This window comes from Henckelia pumila, chromosome 3 (assembly GCF_033568475.1).
Source record: "Henckelia pumila isolate YLH828 chromosome 3, ASM3356847v2, whole genome shotgun sequence".
In the NCBI taxonomy this organism is placed as follows: Eukaryota; Viridiplantae; Streptophyta; class Magnoliopsida; order Lamiales; family Gesneriaceae; genus Henckelia; species Henckelia pumila.
Genome location: NC_133122.1, coordinates 17,810,696 through 17,823,316, shown reverse-complemented (window position 1 = coordinate 17,823,316; position 12,621 = coordinate 17,810,696). Strand labels below are relative to the sequence as shown.

The 12,621-nt window shown below is 35.4% G+C and overlaps 2 protein-coding genes across 3 annotated transcripts; both read left to right on the top strand.

Annotated features, from left to right (window-relative positions):
* Nucleotides 1-2,596: 2,596 nt before the first annotated feature.
* LOC140891829 (probable glycosyltransferase At5g03795) lies at nucleotides 2,597-6,136 on the top strand. Its single transcript, XM_073300488.1, has 4 exons — nucleotides 2,597-3,356; nucleotides 4,110-4,357; nucleotides 4,772-5,120; nucleotides 5,280-6,136. Exons 1-4 carry the CDS (start codon nucleotides 2,982-2,984, stop codon nucleotides 5,952-5,954), a joined length of 1,647 nt encoding a protein of 548 aa, XP_073156589.1. The 5' UTR covers nucleotides 2,597-2,981; the 3' UTR covers nucleotides 5,955-6,136.
* Nucleotides 6,137-7,373: 1,237 nt separating this feature from the next.
* On the top strand, nucleotides 7,374-10,215 carry LOC140888036 (uncharacterized). Of its 2 annotated transcripts, none has more exons than XM_073295711.1 (2): nucleotides 7,374-9,500; nucleotides 9,739-10,215. In XM_073295711.1, exons 1-2 carry the CDS (start codon nucleotides 7,632-7,634, stop codon nucleotides 10,063-10,065), a joined length of 2,196 nt encoding a protein of 731 aa, XP_073151812.1. In that variant the 5' UTR covers nucleotides 7,374-7,631; the 3' UTR covers nucleotides 10,066-10,215. The 2 variants fall into 2 exon arrangements, with proteins under 2 accessions (XP_073151812.1, XP_073151813.1); XM_073295712.1 differs by having other exon boundaries at nucleotides 9,636-9,770.
* Nucleotides 10,216-12,621: the final 2,406 nt, after the last annotated feature.

The following is a 12,621-nucleotide window of genomic DNA, read 5'->3' as shown; positions in this document are numbered from 1 at the left end:
CAATCTTCATTACTCATGAGTCATGATTTAATAAATGACATCACTTAGATTTGACTAAAATTTTTAATATCTTTTTCATTCTTATTTTTACCTCAATTTTCCATATTATCCATGCATTTTTTTTATCAATGAATATATGAGGACGAACTGATAAATTGAAAATGAAAAAAACTTCGCCCTCTATTTTATTGTTTTTATATCATATTATATGCAGATAGATTAAATAAAAGGAAATATCAAAAAAATATTATCTTAAATAATTAATTTATATATTTTTTAAAAAATATTATTTTATATTAATGAATAATTTATATTATCATCATCGTATAATTTAGTCATCTTAAATAAATATTTTCTTAATCATATTATATATAAATGATAAATGAAAGTTTCACTAAGTATTACTTCATGTTAATTACTAGTTTTACGTAATTCAGATAACTTACAATAACTTTTTAGTGTAAATCTTTGATTATTATTCATACCTCTCTATTTTTTAAAGTCATGTTTTATAGTTATAAAACTTATAATAATAAATTGTACATCCGAATTATTAATTAATAATCAGTAATGGCAGAAGTAGGATAGTAAAAAGTTCAATAAAATACTAATAGTAAATAAATATATAATGAAATGCTCTAAATCTCAGCAGAAATCCGTTGTTAATGTTATTTTTCTTTTTATGACAAAAATAATTGAGTTTGATTTGTGATGATATATTTTATTTTGTGTTCCTAAGCACATATTTTATTGAAGAATTAAAATGGATAAAATTTTTAAAACATTTATTTATTTTTATTATGATAGTGCAAAAAGTATATATATTTCTTCTTTAGACCCGATTGAAGAATTTGAAAATAATACAATTCACGATAAAATTTTTATTTGAATAAAAATTAAAATATTTTAAAAATATATATTAACGTCTTCTTGTACATCTAATCCTGAAATGGTGACATCACGTTTATATATATGTATAAAATTTTCTTGAAGCATCTGTTTGTTCCGTGTCACTATATTTGACAAATTTATCTCAGCATCTCGACAATTCTAATTACAACCATTTATCGTCAAAGTTTAATAAATTATCTTATAACTGAATTTAGGCAAAAAAAAATAAAAATAAAAAGGTCCTTGTTGATATGAAATTAGTAGTGATAAGAGTTCAACGCGTGTACGTGTAAATGTCATACATATATGTTCGATTAGAAACTTACAAATACATCAGCTCTATTTAAAATATTGATATATATGTTCTCGTGTTCGCAATAATTTTTGCTTGATTGAATTATAATCTAAAATATGTTGAGATTTTGATTATCTTTCGAGTGATTCTGATAAAAAAGTTGATTATTTATTTTTTATTTAAGTTTTTTTTTTACTCTTGTTCTCAAATCTCAATCACTATCTATCTACTTATGATTTCCAATTTTTAATTTTTATGCTCAATTACTGACAACTTTATGATCTTTTTCTCACTTCTTCGTAATTATAAATCATAATCGCTTCTACAAAACTATATTCTTTTTTTTGTGAACATTTTATTTTTAAAAATTTATCAGTTTTTTTTTTTTTTTTTGGTTCATATAAAATGTGTTTGAAGATATTACAAAGTACTCTCACGAAATATATAACTATACATTAAAAATTTATCGTCACAAAGTTGTTGAAACATAAAATACTATACAGTAGAGTTTTGATATTGTGAGCACCTATATGTGCATTTATGTGTGCATCTGCTGATGTGACGTTCATATATTGGATGTAGATGATGCCACGTCAGCGGTGCACACATAAGTGAATATCATGAATGCTCACGATATCAAATCTGTTATATGATATTTAAATATACCTCAAATTTATGGATACAATTAGTTGAAACTATATAAAAAAAAAATACCAATTTTGATAATATATGATATGGTATATCCGGGTAAAGAGAACAAAATTTGAAGGCAAACACTTGTATGCAACCGTTGCACGGGTCATATTCGTGTGACGGGTCTCTTATATGGGTTATCCATTAAAAAGTATTACATTTTATGTCAAAAGTATTACTTATTATTATAAATATGGATAGGGTTGACCCGTCTCACGAATGAGACCGTTGCACAGGAGTGTTACTCAAATTTGAAATGGGCCATCAAAATTTTTCTAAATTCAGAAAAATACAAACTACGTCAAACAAACCGAGAGATTGTAGACAGATCAGCACATCACAATAAATTCACACAAAATAATGAATAATTAATATTATAAAAATAATTGCGAAAAATAAAGAAGATAAATTCTCCATTCAAGATGCTAATCACCATATTTTTAGAATTTAATTAATTAATACCAGATTCTAAAAACCCCAATCTCCGCCCGACCCCACGCTCCTTCTAAATCTTACTCGCCATACATGATCGCCACGTGTCACAAAATCTCACCCGAGTGGAGTCAATCTCTCCTTCCGCGAGTGGTGTCCAATTTAAGGAAAAAATCATAATGAATTATTTGGTATACGAGATTTAAAGGGAGGGGGGCAGAATGGGAACAGAGAATTAAAAAGTGCGTAATTTTGCATGAAGAACTCGAAAACAGAGACTGAGACCAGTCGACGCTTGGCGATTTATCGTGTTCGGTGCTCTTAACAATCTCTCGCCAATTGTGTTCTTCACTTTTCCGAGGAAAAAAAAAGCCTAAATTTACACAAAAAACACGAAGTTACTCACTCCCATATACGTACAAATCGGGATTTTTGTTCGTATATGTAGCTCATACGTCACAGGGGAGGAGGGAGATTTAAAGAGAGGATCATCATTGAAGAGGTCGGGGATTGTATAATTAGACAGAGGGAATTAATGGGCTTGGCTTGCTGCATGAAGAGTGAGTGATTCGGGGTGATCCAAGAAAAATCGAATCGTGTGGATTATGGTGATTTGATTTGTTTGTTTTTTTTTTTTTTTTTTTTTGTGGTGGGTTTTCTTGGATTTGTGATGATGGAGGGAGGGTGTAAGAGGAGAGTGTGTTCATGGTGGAAAACGTCGTCGTCTTCGACGAGGCTTCTGGGTTTTATGCTTCCGTTAATGGTGGTTTTCGGGGTGGTGGGTTTGATGGGTTCCAAGTCTTCCGGCTACGATCATCCTTGGGTGCGGACTTCTCTTTTTCCTGGTTACAGTAGTAATAATGGAGGGGGGAGTGCTGACGAGAGTGTTCCACCGCTGGGAGACGGCGGCGCGGCCTTTGAGCTGTGGCGGCCGGTGGTGGGTGGTGGAGAAAAGGAGGAGGCGCTTTCGGCGGACTACAATCTGAACCGCTTCGCCGCACCGCCGCTTGCCGTTGTAGATACAAGGACACTGCATCCTCCACATGTGAGAACCCTTTTATTGTTATTATTATTTTTATTTTACAGAGGATCTCATGATTTTCTTATAAATTTTTAATGTCAATCATAATATAATTAATTTTTAGCATGCAGAACAATCTTAAAAATTTATAGTGCATATAAATTTAAATTTCATAAGCAATTTTTTTCTCAGTACAAGTTTTGGTCCAAATATGTGAAATTTTAGTATGGTGATAACATAATAAATGAAAGATCTGGCTATTATTTATATACTTTGTTTAATATTTAATTTTGCGAATTATAGAATAAAGAAATTAAGAAACCTATTTCCCTATCCTATCCTTTCGTTTTCATTTTCATTTTTTATTTTTGATAAATTTTGCCTATACTCTAATTAGCTGACAAATAGCATGCATGATTCTGGAAAAAGTCCATGTGAGGATGTTAAATATATATATGGTACCTCAACCAACTTAGACGCTGTTATTTTCTTGTCCCTAAATATAGTATTGCTTTGGTAATTAGTTTTCACACCTTTATTCCGTTTGTTCAATTATGACATTGCTTGAGCAAAGAATCTTTAATAAAGACAAATTTGTACTTTTCAAATAAGGATGAAAAATTTTTAATTTGACTTTTAGAATTTTATCATTCTTGGTGTTACATTGGCGTAGATTAATGTGGCGTGGCGATTGTAATATATGTCTTACAATAATGTTAAATCAAATCTTGATATTAATAACTGGGATTTATATTCTTGTGATAATTGTATAAACAGGTAGAGGAGGGGGCAGAGAGTTCTATAATCTCCAAAAATGGATCTTATCTTATTCCTTCATCAAATGAGACCCTTGTCCTTTCAGCGAATCCGAGAATAAAAAGAAAGTTCAGCAATTTAGAAACTCTTGAAGCCCGACTCCAGCGAGCTAGAGCCTCAATTCGAGATGCGAATAAGGGGAATGGAACATACGACTCGGACTACATCCCTAACGGTCCAATCTATTGGAATCCTATGGCTTTTCATCGGTATGTTTCATTTATTAGCTTTGTTAAATGGTGTTACCGAACACTAGTCCACAATCGACTTGAAATTAAAACATAGCAAGTCATTCAATGCAACTTTGTAAATATATGCATGAACGAATTATTACTTTATTTTAATTGCACCTAAACTTTTGGGAAGCCTCACATTGGTCTTGCTCAATGGGTTCAACAATACGACTAATGGTCTCAGAATCGACCTTAAATACTACCATCACGCCACGGGTGTCAAGAAATTTATGAATTTTTGTTACTTTGAGTAACTAGGTTCAGTGTTTTCGAGTTCCTCTCGAGTTTGGGAGCATGGCCTATGTGTGATCTTTTGAGCTTGTGTTACTTCGGAGTTGTACATGTAGCAAGGTTCCATTAATCACATGTAACCTTTATTTGGCACATTAGGAGCTATTTGGAGATGGAAAAGCAGTTCAAAGTGTATGTCTATGGAGAAGGAGAGCAACCTATTTTCCACAATGGTCCTTGTGGTAGCATTTATTCCATGGAGGGAAACTTCATATATAAGATGGAAACGACAAAATTTCGGACAAGGGAACCTGAAAATGCTCATGTTTTCTTCCTCCCATTCAGCGTGGCATCAATAGTCCACTTCATATACAATAAATCTCCAAAAGATCATTGGTTGCCAATGAAACAGACCGTGAAGGACTATGTCAATCTTGTCTCTGAGAAATATCCATATTGGAATCGAAGCCTTGGAGCCGATCATTTCATGTTGGCTTGCCACGATTGGGTAAATACATCTTAGTTCTTAGTCTTTTGCCTGTTTTCCTCTGTTTTTTCATTTTCTTGCAATGTCCATTTCCCTTGCAGGTTTAAGTTCTTGCTATTGTGATGTTTGTTCAAAGTAGATGGCTTTTTTTTATTGATTGTGTGTATATTCTTATTGTAGGGGCCCGAGCTTTCTAAATCGGTTCCCTGGCTATTTAACAACTCGATTCGAGCATTATGCAACGCAAACATGTCGGAAGGATTTCAACCCTCGAAAGACGTCTCCATACCGGAGATAAATCTACCTGGTCGTCATACCAATGGCTTGATCGGCGGTCCATCGCCCTCCAAACGACCGATCCTCGTTTTCTTTGCCGGTGGACTTCACGGTCCCATTAGGCCTATTCTTCTCAAACATTGGGAAGACAAAGACCAAGACGTGCAAGTCCACAAGTACCTCCCAAAGGATGTCTCTTACCCAGCCATGATGAGGAAAAGCAAGTACTGCATTTGCCCCAGCGGGTACGAAGTCGCGAGCCCAAGAATGGTCGAAGCCCTGTACACCGGTTGCGTTCCCGTGCTCATCAAGGATAACTACGTCCCCCCGTTCAGCGACGTCTTGAACTGGAAGTCGTTTTCTGTCGAAATTTCAGTTGCGGAGATCCCAAATCTTAAAAAGATTCTGACCGGAATCTCTACGAGTCAATACATCCGAATGCAGAGACGGGGCGTCCAGGCGAGACGACATTTTGAGGTGAATCTGCAGCCGAAGAGGTACGACGTGTTTCATATGACGCTTCATTCGATTTGGCTAAGGAGACTCAATATCAGGCTTCATGGGATTGAGGATTCGTGAACAGAAGTTGTTTTGCCAGTCCAAGAATCACAGCAAGGCAGTGTAAAAAATCATGTTTCACTGTTAAATATTTGTATAAGATACATCAAAAAAATGTGTAATATTGTGTACGGGTCTTGGAAACAAATAACTCAAATGCTGTGGGAGTGCCGAGTGGGGTACTCTGAGTTAAACTAGTTAATTTGTCAAGGATCAATGGGTTTCCCCATCGGTCCTCAACTATTACATTCAGTAATTATATTATTCAAACTAGTTTTAAGGAAAATTGCACTTTAGTCTTATATTTTTGTTGGTGTCTTTTTTATTAAATTTCAATTTTGGTCTTATAATTTTTTATTATGGAAATTTTATTCATTTTTGTTTAGAGAGTACATTTATACATTAACATAGCATTAGCACTGAATTGGTTCTAATAAAGATAAGATACTGATTGAAAATGAAATTTGATAACATTAATAAAATTTGATAACATAAGAGATTTAAATGATACATAAAAGATCAAAATCACTTAAAACTTAAAAGAACAAAGGAAAAAAACTATTTTAATATCTGGATATTTATAAGCTACATTTTTTGGTATTAATATTATAAAACTTATAATATCTCTATCAACTTAAAATTAAATGTTAAGTTTGGGCTTCAAATTATGTCTGCTATAATACACACTCATGTATCGAGTGGGTAAATTGTGTTCTACCTTCTTGGATTTCAAAATATTTATGGTGCTATGGTTTATCTTTTTTTCCGAAAAATTAAAGTTAAGTTTGGGCTCGTGGAAACAAATCAATTATTATCATGGACTCATGGTGAATTTTTTTCATTGTATGGGCTGACAAATTAATATTATTAAATTTTTGTAAAAAAATTATTTCTAATTTTACAAATTTTATTTATTTTTTAAAAACTTTTTATCAATTCTCATAATGTTCTTCTTGATTTACAGTAATTGTAAAATAAAAATTGGTTGAATTTTTTCTAAAAAAAATCAAAAACCAAAATGTTATCGAAGTATAGGAATGCTTACCCCCGAGACTCTAATTTTCTTTAATCTTTCTAATTAAACATTTCTTTAATATGGCTTTTAATTCTATTTCAATTATTAAATGTATTTAATACAAAATTATGATAAACCAAATACCACATGATCATTATATTCTTTTCATGATTCAACAATAAGAAAAGAGATACTTATGTCATAACTAAATTTTTTCCAATTCTTAAATTAGATATACATTTTATTTTCTTTTTGAAAAATAAAGAGAATAATTTCATTTGTCGTATATATATATTTTTTATAAAAGTTTGTTTTGTAGTATCTATATTTGGATAAAAACGTGGATTAACTTTGCACCAGAGGCGCAGAGCATCGGAGGATAAAATTGGCCAACGTATTTCGATGCTCGAAACTTCTCTATTTCATCCCTATCATCCCATATTCACGCCACATGGCGTGGCTGTGGAGTCCAGCAACGCATGCACCATTTCTACCTGTCAGTCTCTCAAAAATCCTAGCTTTTCACGAATTTTTTTGTAGAAATTAGCTAGCCAGCGTAGATTCCTCCCGTTTGTTCATAAAACCCCATCGGCACAGGAAAATTTGCAAGTTGAAGTTGAAAAGCATTTAACATTTTCATTACCTGTTTCAAGTTTGTATTTATTTATTCGACTGTTGATAGAATGGCATCAAGACAAGAATCCAGGGAAGAGAAGGCCGAAGCAGCTGCGAAAACAGCGGCGGAGGAGTTGAGCGAAGCGAACAGGGGAAGGAGAGAAACAGAGGCTACAATGGAAGAAGAGCCGGCCCACATTGATCTAGTAGGTGGGAGGCGAGAAGAGAGGTCCCCCGGGATCATTGGGAGCCTGATCGGTACAGTTCAAGGAACGGTAGATTACGCGAAGGAAGCAGTGATGGGTAAGTCCCAAGAAGCTGCTGATAGTACGCGCGACACTGCGGGTGTGGCGAAGGATTCCGCCGCGCAGAAGACGGAGGAGTATAAGAACCAAACGGCGGAGAAAGCTAAAGATGTGAAGGATTCTGCATCCCAGAAATCGGATGAGGCGGCGGAGAAAGCTAAAGAAACCAAGGACTCTGCTGCAGAGAAGGCCCAACAGACGAAAGATACCGTGGGGGGAAAGATCGGCGAGTCTAAAGACTACATAGCTGAGAAAGCGGAGGGGGCGGCGGATAGGGCCAGAGATACTAAGGACTCTGCCGCTGAAAAAGCCAAGGAAACTAAGGAATCGGCTATGGAACAGGCGGGGGAGTACAAAGATTATGCTGTGGACAAAGCGCAACAAGCCAAGGATATCACGGTGGGCAAGCGAGAAGAGAGGTCCCCCGGGATTATCGGGAGCCTGATCGGTACTGTGCAGGGAACGGTAGAATACGCGAAGGAAACAGTGCTGGGTAAGTCTCAAGAAGCTGCCGATAGTACCCGCGACACTGCGGGGGTGGCCGAAGAGAGGGGCAAGGAGATGAAGGATTCCGCCGCCCATAAGACGGAGGAGTATAGTAACCAAACGGCGGAGAAAGCTAAAGAAACCAAGGACTCTGCTGCAGAGAAGGCCCAACAGACGAAAGATACCGTTGGGGGAAATATCGGCGAGTCTAAAGACTACATGGCGGAGAAAGCGGAGGGTGCGGCCGATAGGACGAGAGATATCAAGGACTCTGCCGCTGAAAAAGCCAAGGGAACTAGGGACTCGGCTATGCAACAGGCGGGGGAGTACAAAGATTATGCTATGGACAAAGCACAACAAGCCAAGGACACGACGGTGGGCAAGCGAGAAGAGAGGTCCCCCGGGATTATCGGGAGCCTGATCGGTACTGTGCAGGGAACGGTAGAATACGCGAAGCAAACAGTGCTGGGTAAGTCTCAAGAAGCTGCCGATAGTACCCGCGACACTACGGGGGTGGCGGAAGAGAAGGGCAAGGAGATGAAGGATTCCGCCGCCCATAAGGCGGAGGAGTATAAGAACCAAACGGCGGAGAAAGCTGAAGATGTGAAGGATTCTGCATCCCAGGAATCCGATGAGGCGGCGGAGAAGGCTAAAGAAACCAAGGACTCTGCTGCAGAGAAGGCCCAACAGACGAAAGATACTGTTGGGGGGCAAATCGGCGATTCTAAAGACTACATGGTGGAGAAAGCGGAGGGTGCGGCCGATAGGGCCAGAGAGACCAGAGACTTTGCCGCTGAAAAAGCCAAGGAAACTAAGGACTCTGCTATGCAACAGGCGGGGGAGTACAAAGATTATGCTATGGACAAAGCGCAACAAGCCAAGGACACGACGGTGGGCAAGGCCGGTGAAGCCAAGGATGCAACCATGGACAAAGCTGGTGAGTACAAGGATTACACAACTGATAAAGCAATAGAAGGGAAAGATACAGCTGTGGGAAAGATTACAGAGTTGAAGGACTCGGCGGCGGATGCTGCTAGGCGAGCCAGGGATTTCTTGATAGGGAAGAAAGAAGAGACGAAGCAAGCGGCGGAGGAAACCGGAGAAGCCGCGAAACACAAGGCGGCGGACACTACAGAAGCAGCCAAGGTTAGCAGATTATGAGTTAACAGTCTTTACAGATTACTACTGGTTTGTATTTAATTTCTTTGTACCATTTGTTTCTATTTTTCTTGATTATAATAATGAATGAAGGAACATATATATGTTCTTTTTGTTATACAGATTAAAGATGAAATAAAGATTTGCTTTCATCCCTAAATTGAATTCCCAGTTCGAAATTCTACCAAAGTATTACGCATTAATTTCTCAAGCTATGGCAATGTAGGAGTCGTACGATGAAACAAAGGAAGAAGCAAGAAGGAAAATGGAGGAGATGAGAATTGGAGGAGGAGAAGAGAAAACGGGGAGAAGGGAGGTTTCGTATGGAGGCCACGGGGAGCCGAAGACGGGGCATAGACTGGCGGTGGACAAGGAGGGGACGCCGGTCGTGGTGGCGGTGGATATGGAGGAGACGCCGGCTGGGAGCATCGCCTCCTCCCTGAAAGAGGCGGACCAATTGGCGGCTCAGACTTTCAACGACGTGGGTCCGGTGGGTGAAGAGGGTGTCGCACGCATACGGCTGAACCGGTCGGGGAGGCGCCACGAGTCGTAGAATATAATATATATATATATGTATATATTGTATGCACGTGTGTAATGTATTTTGTTAATGGTAATTTAATATATAAGTGGGGAATGTAAACTTGTGGATGCAAGTATAATGTATTAAACGAAAATCGGGGGTGAAAACGTGGTTTATTGTCGTTTCGGAGCTATTGATCTTTTTGCTTTTTTTCATTTTAATTTAATAATATACTAATATTTGCTTTTTTTTTTTTTTTTTTTTTTAAAGACTAATTTATTTGCTTTACTAACTCCAAGAGTTAGCATTCTTATAATATCTGGGCTAGTGGCCCATTTATTTATTTATGTTTGTGTTCATTGAAGTCTTTATCGTCTCGGGCCGACTCTATTTTTGTGTTGCAACTGTTGCGAAATTTGGAGGAAGTGGTGTGGGTCAGAAAACTTATGTCATAGTATCGTGGAGTGAATCATTTCATGAATTAACATACGTGATCACTAAACGTTTTATTGTTGGAATTTTGTTAGGGGTAATATTTGTAAAATGTTCAAATGTTATTAATTAAATAAGTCATAAATTGATTTGGTCTAATTTAGAATTGAAGAATTAATTTAAGAATTTATTTGTCATAATAATATTGTGTGGTATCCATATATGATTTTTTTTTATTTGTTGAAGTACCAAATTAGAAATAATGAAATTTTATTTAATTATAAAAGGTGTTACGGTCCCAAATGCGTCAGTTTGTTTTTCATCGACAGAATTTTCATTTTCTGGTTTTTAAGGAAAACTGTAAAATTAAAAATTTTTGTTTCCAAGGAAAATTGTAAAATTGAAGATTATCATCTATAATCATTCACTAAATCATGAATATTGGTACGTTTTTGCAGTTTTGATTATTATTCATTCACTAAATCATGGATTTTGGTACGTTTTTGCAGTTTTGATTATTATTCTTGAGAGTTGGATGAAATGGATGAATTTTTCTGTTTGAGAAATGGAATCCAATTGTTTTCTTCATTTATAACACGTAGCATATAATATATAAAAATATCAAGATATAAATTTAATTTAAATGAGTTAATATATATAGTAGCAAGAGGAGTTAATATAATAGCAACCACGTACCCAATAATTGGTATGTACATCTTTTTAAGATTGTTCTTTTAATTTAATCCATAAGTTATTGATTATAATTAGCAAATCATTTAATTATTTTAAAATTTTACTAAAATAAGTCCACATACGTTATAACTTTTATTAAATGAAAAAAAAGTAGAATATTTGGTTTCATCCATTAAATTTATATGGCAAAGATAGTTAATATATGAGGTTGATGAGTTGACGAAGAGGTGTCAAAAATCAAAATGGGCCACGGAGTGGGCTGGTCCACAACTCGTCGTAACTCACCGTTAGGCAAGGTGAGGCGGGGCGGGTTGGTCGGCTCACAATTTATGCGAGTTGGAAAAACATCAAATCAATCAACCCATTTTAGATGGCGGGGCAGACCAATCCGACAGGCTCACGTGTAAATTAGCGGGTTTTTCCGGGTCAACGCAAAACCCACCACAACCCACCATTAGGTAGGGCGGTGCGGGCTGGCCTGCCTTTTAGACGGATTGAGAAATTGCCAACTCAACCCCTCAATTTTGTATAGCGGGGCGGGCAAATCCAACGAACTTAGCCTATTTTTTGATACCTCTAACTGTTGATCCGATGTAGGTTTCAACTTTTTAAATATTTTTATTATGGGTATTAAATGCACTGCTTTAATGATCAATATATTTTAAAACGTTCTTTTCAAAAAAAAAAACGTGAGACTTTATTATTAGCATATCAACATTTATCAATAAATTTATTTATTTTTTCTCATATAATATTATTTTTTTAAAAAAAATTTGAAGCTAATAAATAAATAAATAAAAACGCTGGAAGTATACATTGAAACTGTTGAAAAATATATTATTATTATTATTATTATTATTATTATTATTATTATGTTGAATATTGAATATTGAATATTGAATGTTGAATGTTGAATATTGAGTTGTAAAATGTGAAAAATTAGTGTGTGATGATGTAGATGATGATGTATTAATTTTTGGACTAATCTCAAATGTGGATCTATAAATAGGTCTTCATTTGTGATGAAAAATACAATTGAGTTGAGAGAAAAATATTATAAAGTGTAGAGTTTGATATATTTTGAGTTTTGGAGTATTTACTTTTTACTGTAAATTTTTATTTTTTCATAACACGTTATCAGCACGATCGCTCGAAGGTTCTCGCTCCAAAATACAAGAAGAAGTCAAAAATATTCAACAAGTAAGAATTTTTATTTTACTGTTTATATATTTTTATTGTGTATATATTAATATATAATATCATGTTATTATCAGAAATGAAAAAAAAAAATTAGTTTTTTAAAAACTTGTTATAAATCCTGGGAGGATGTTAAGACGACATCCCACACTCCCAGTAAGGGATACGACAAGTATAAAAGCCTCTAAGATTTTTAAACAATAACGTGATATGATATATATTTATTATGTATATATACTAACTATATCAATATATAATTTCATG

Excerpts from the sequence above, each read along its gene's own strand:
- LOC140891829 (XM_073300488.1), top strand. The coding sequence starts at position 2,982 with ATGATGGAGGGAGGGTGTAAGAGGAGAGTGTGTTCATGGTGGAAAACG. Across the intron at positions 3,357-4,109 it reads GGACACTGCATCCTCCACAT|GTAGAGGAGGGGGCAGAGAG; the intron begins GTGAGAACCCTT and ends TTGTATAAACAG. Across the intron at positions 4,358-4,771 it reads AATCCTATGGCTTTTCATCG|GAGCTATTTGGAGATGGAAA; the intron begins GTATGTTTCATT and ends TTGGCACATTAG.
- LOC140888036 (XM_073295711.1), top strand. The coding sequence starts at position 7,632 with ATGGCATCAAGACAAGAATCCAGGGAAGAGAAGGCCGAAGCAGCTGCG. Across the intron at positions 9,501-9,738 it reads ACACTACAGAAGCAGCCAAG|GAGTCGTACGATGAAACAAA; the intron begins GTTAGCAGATTA and ends ATGGCAATGTAG.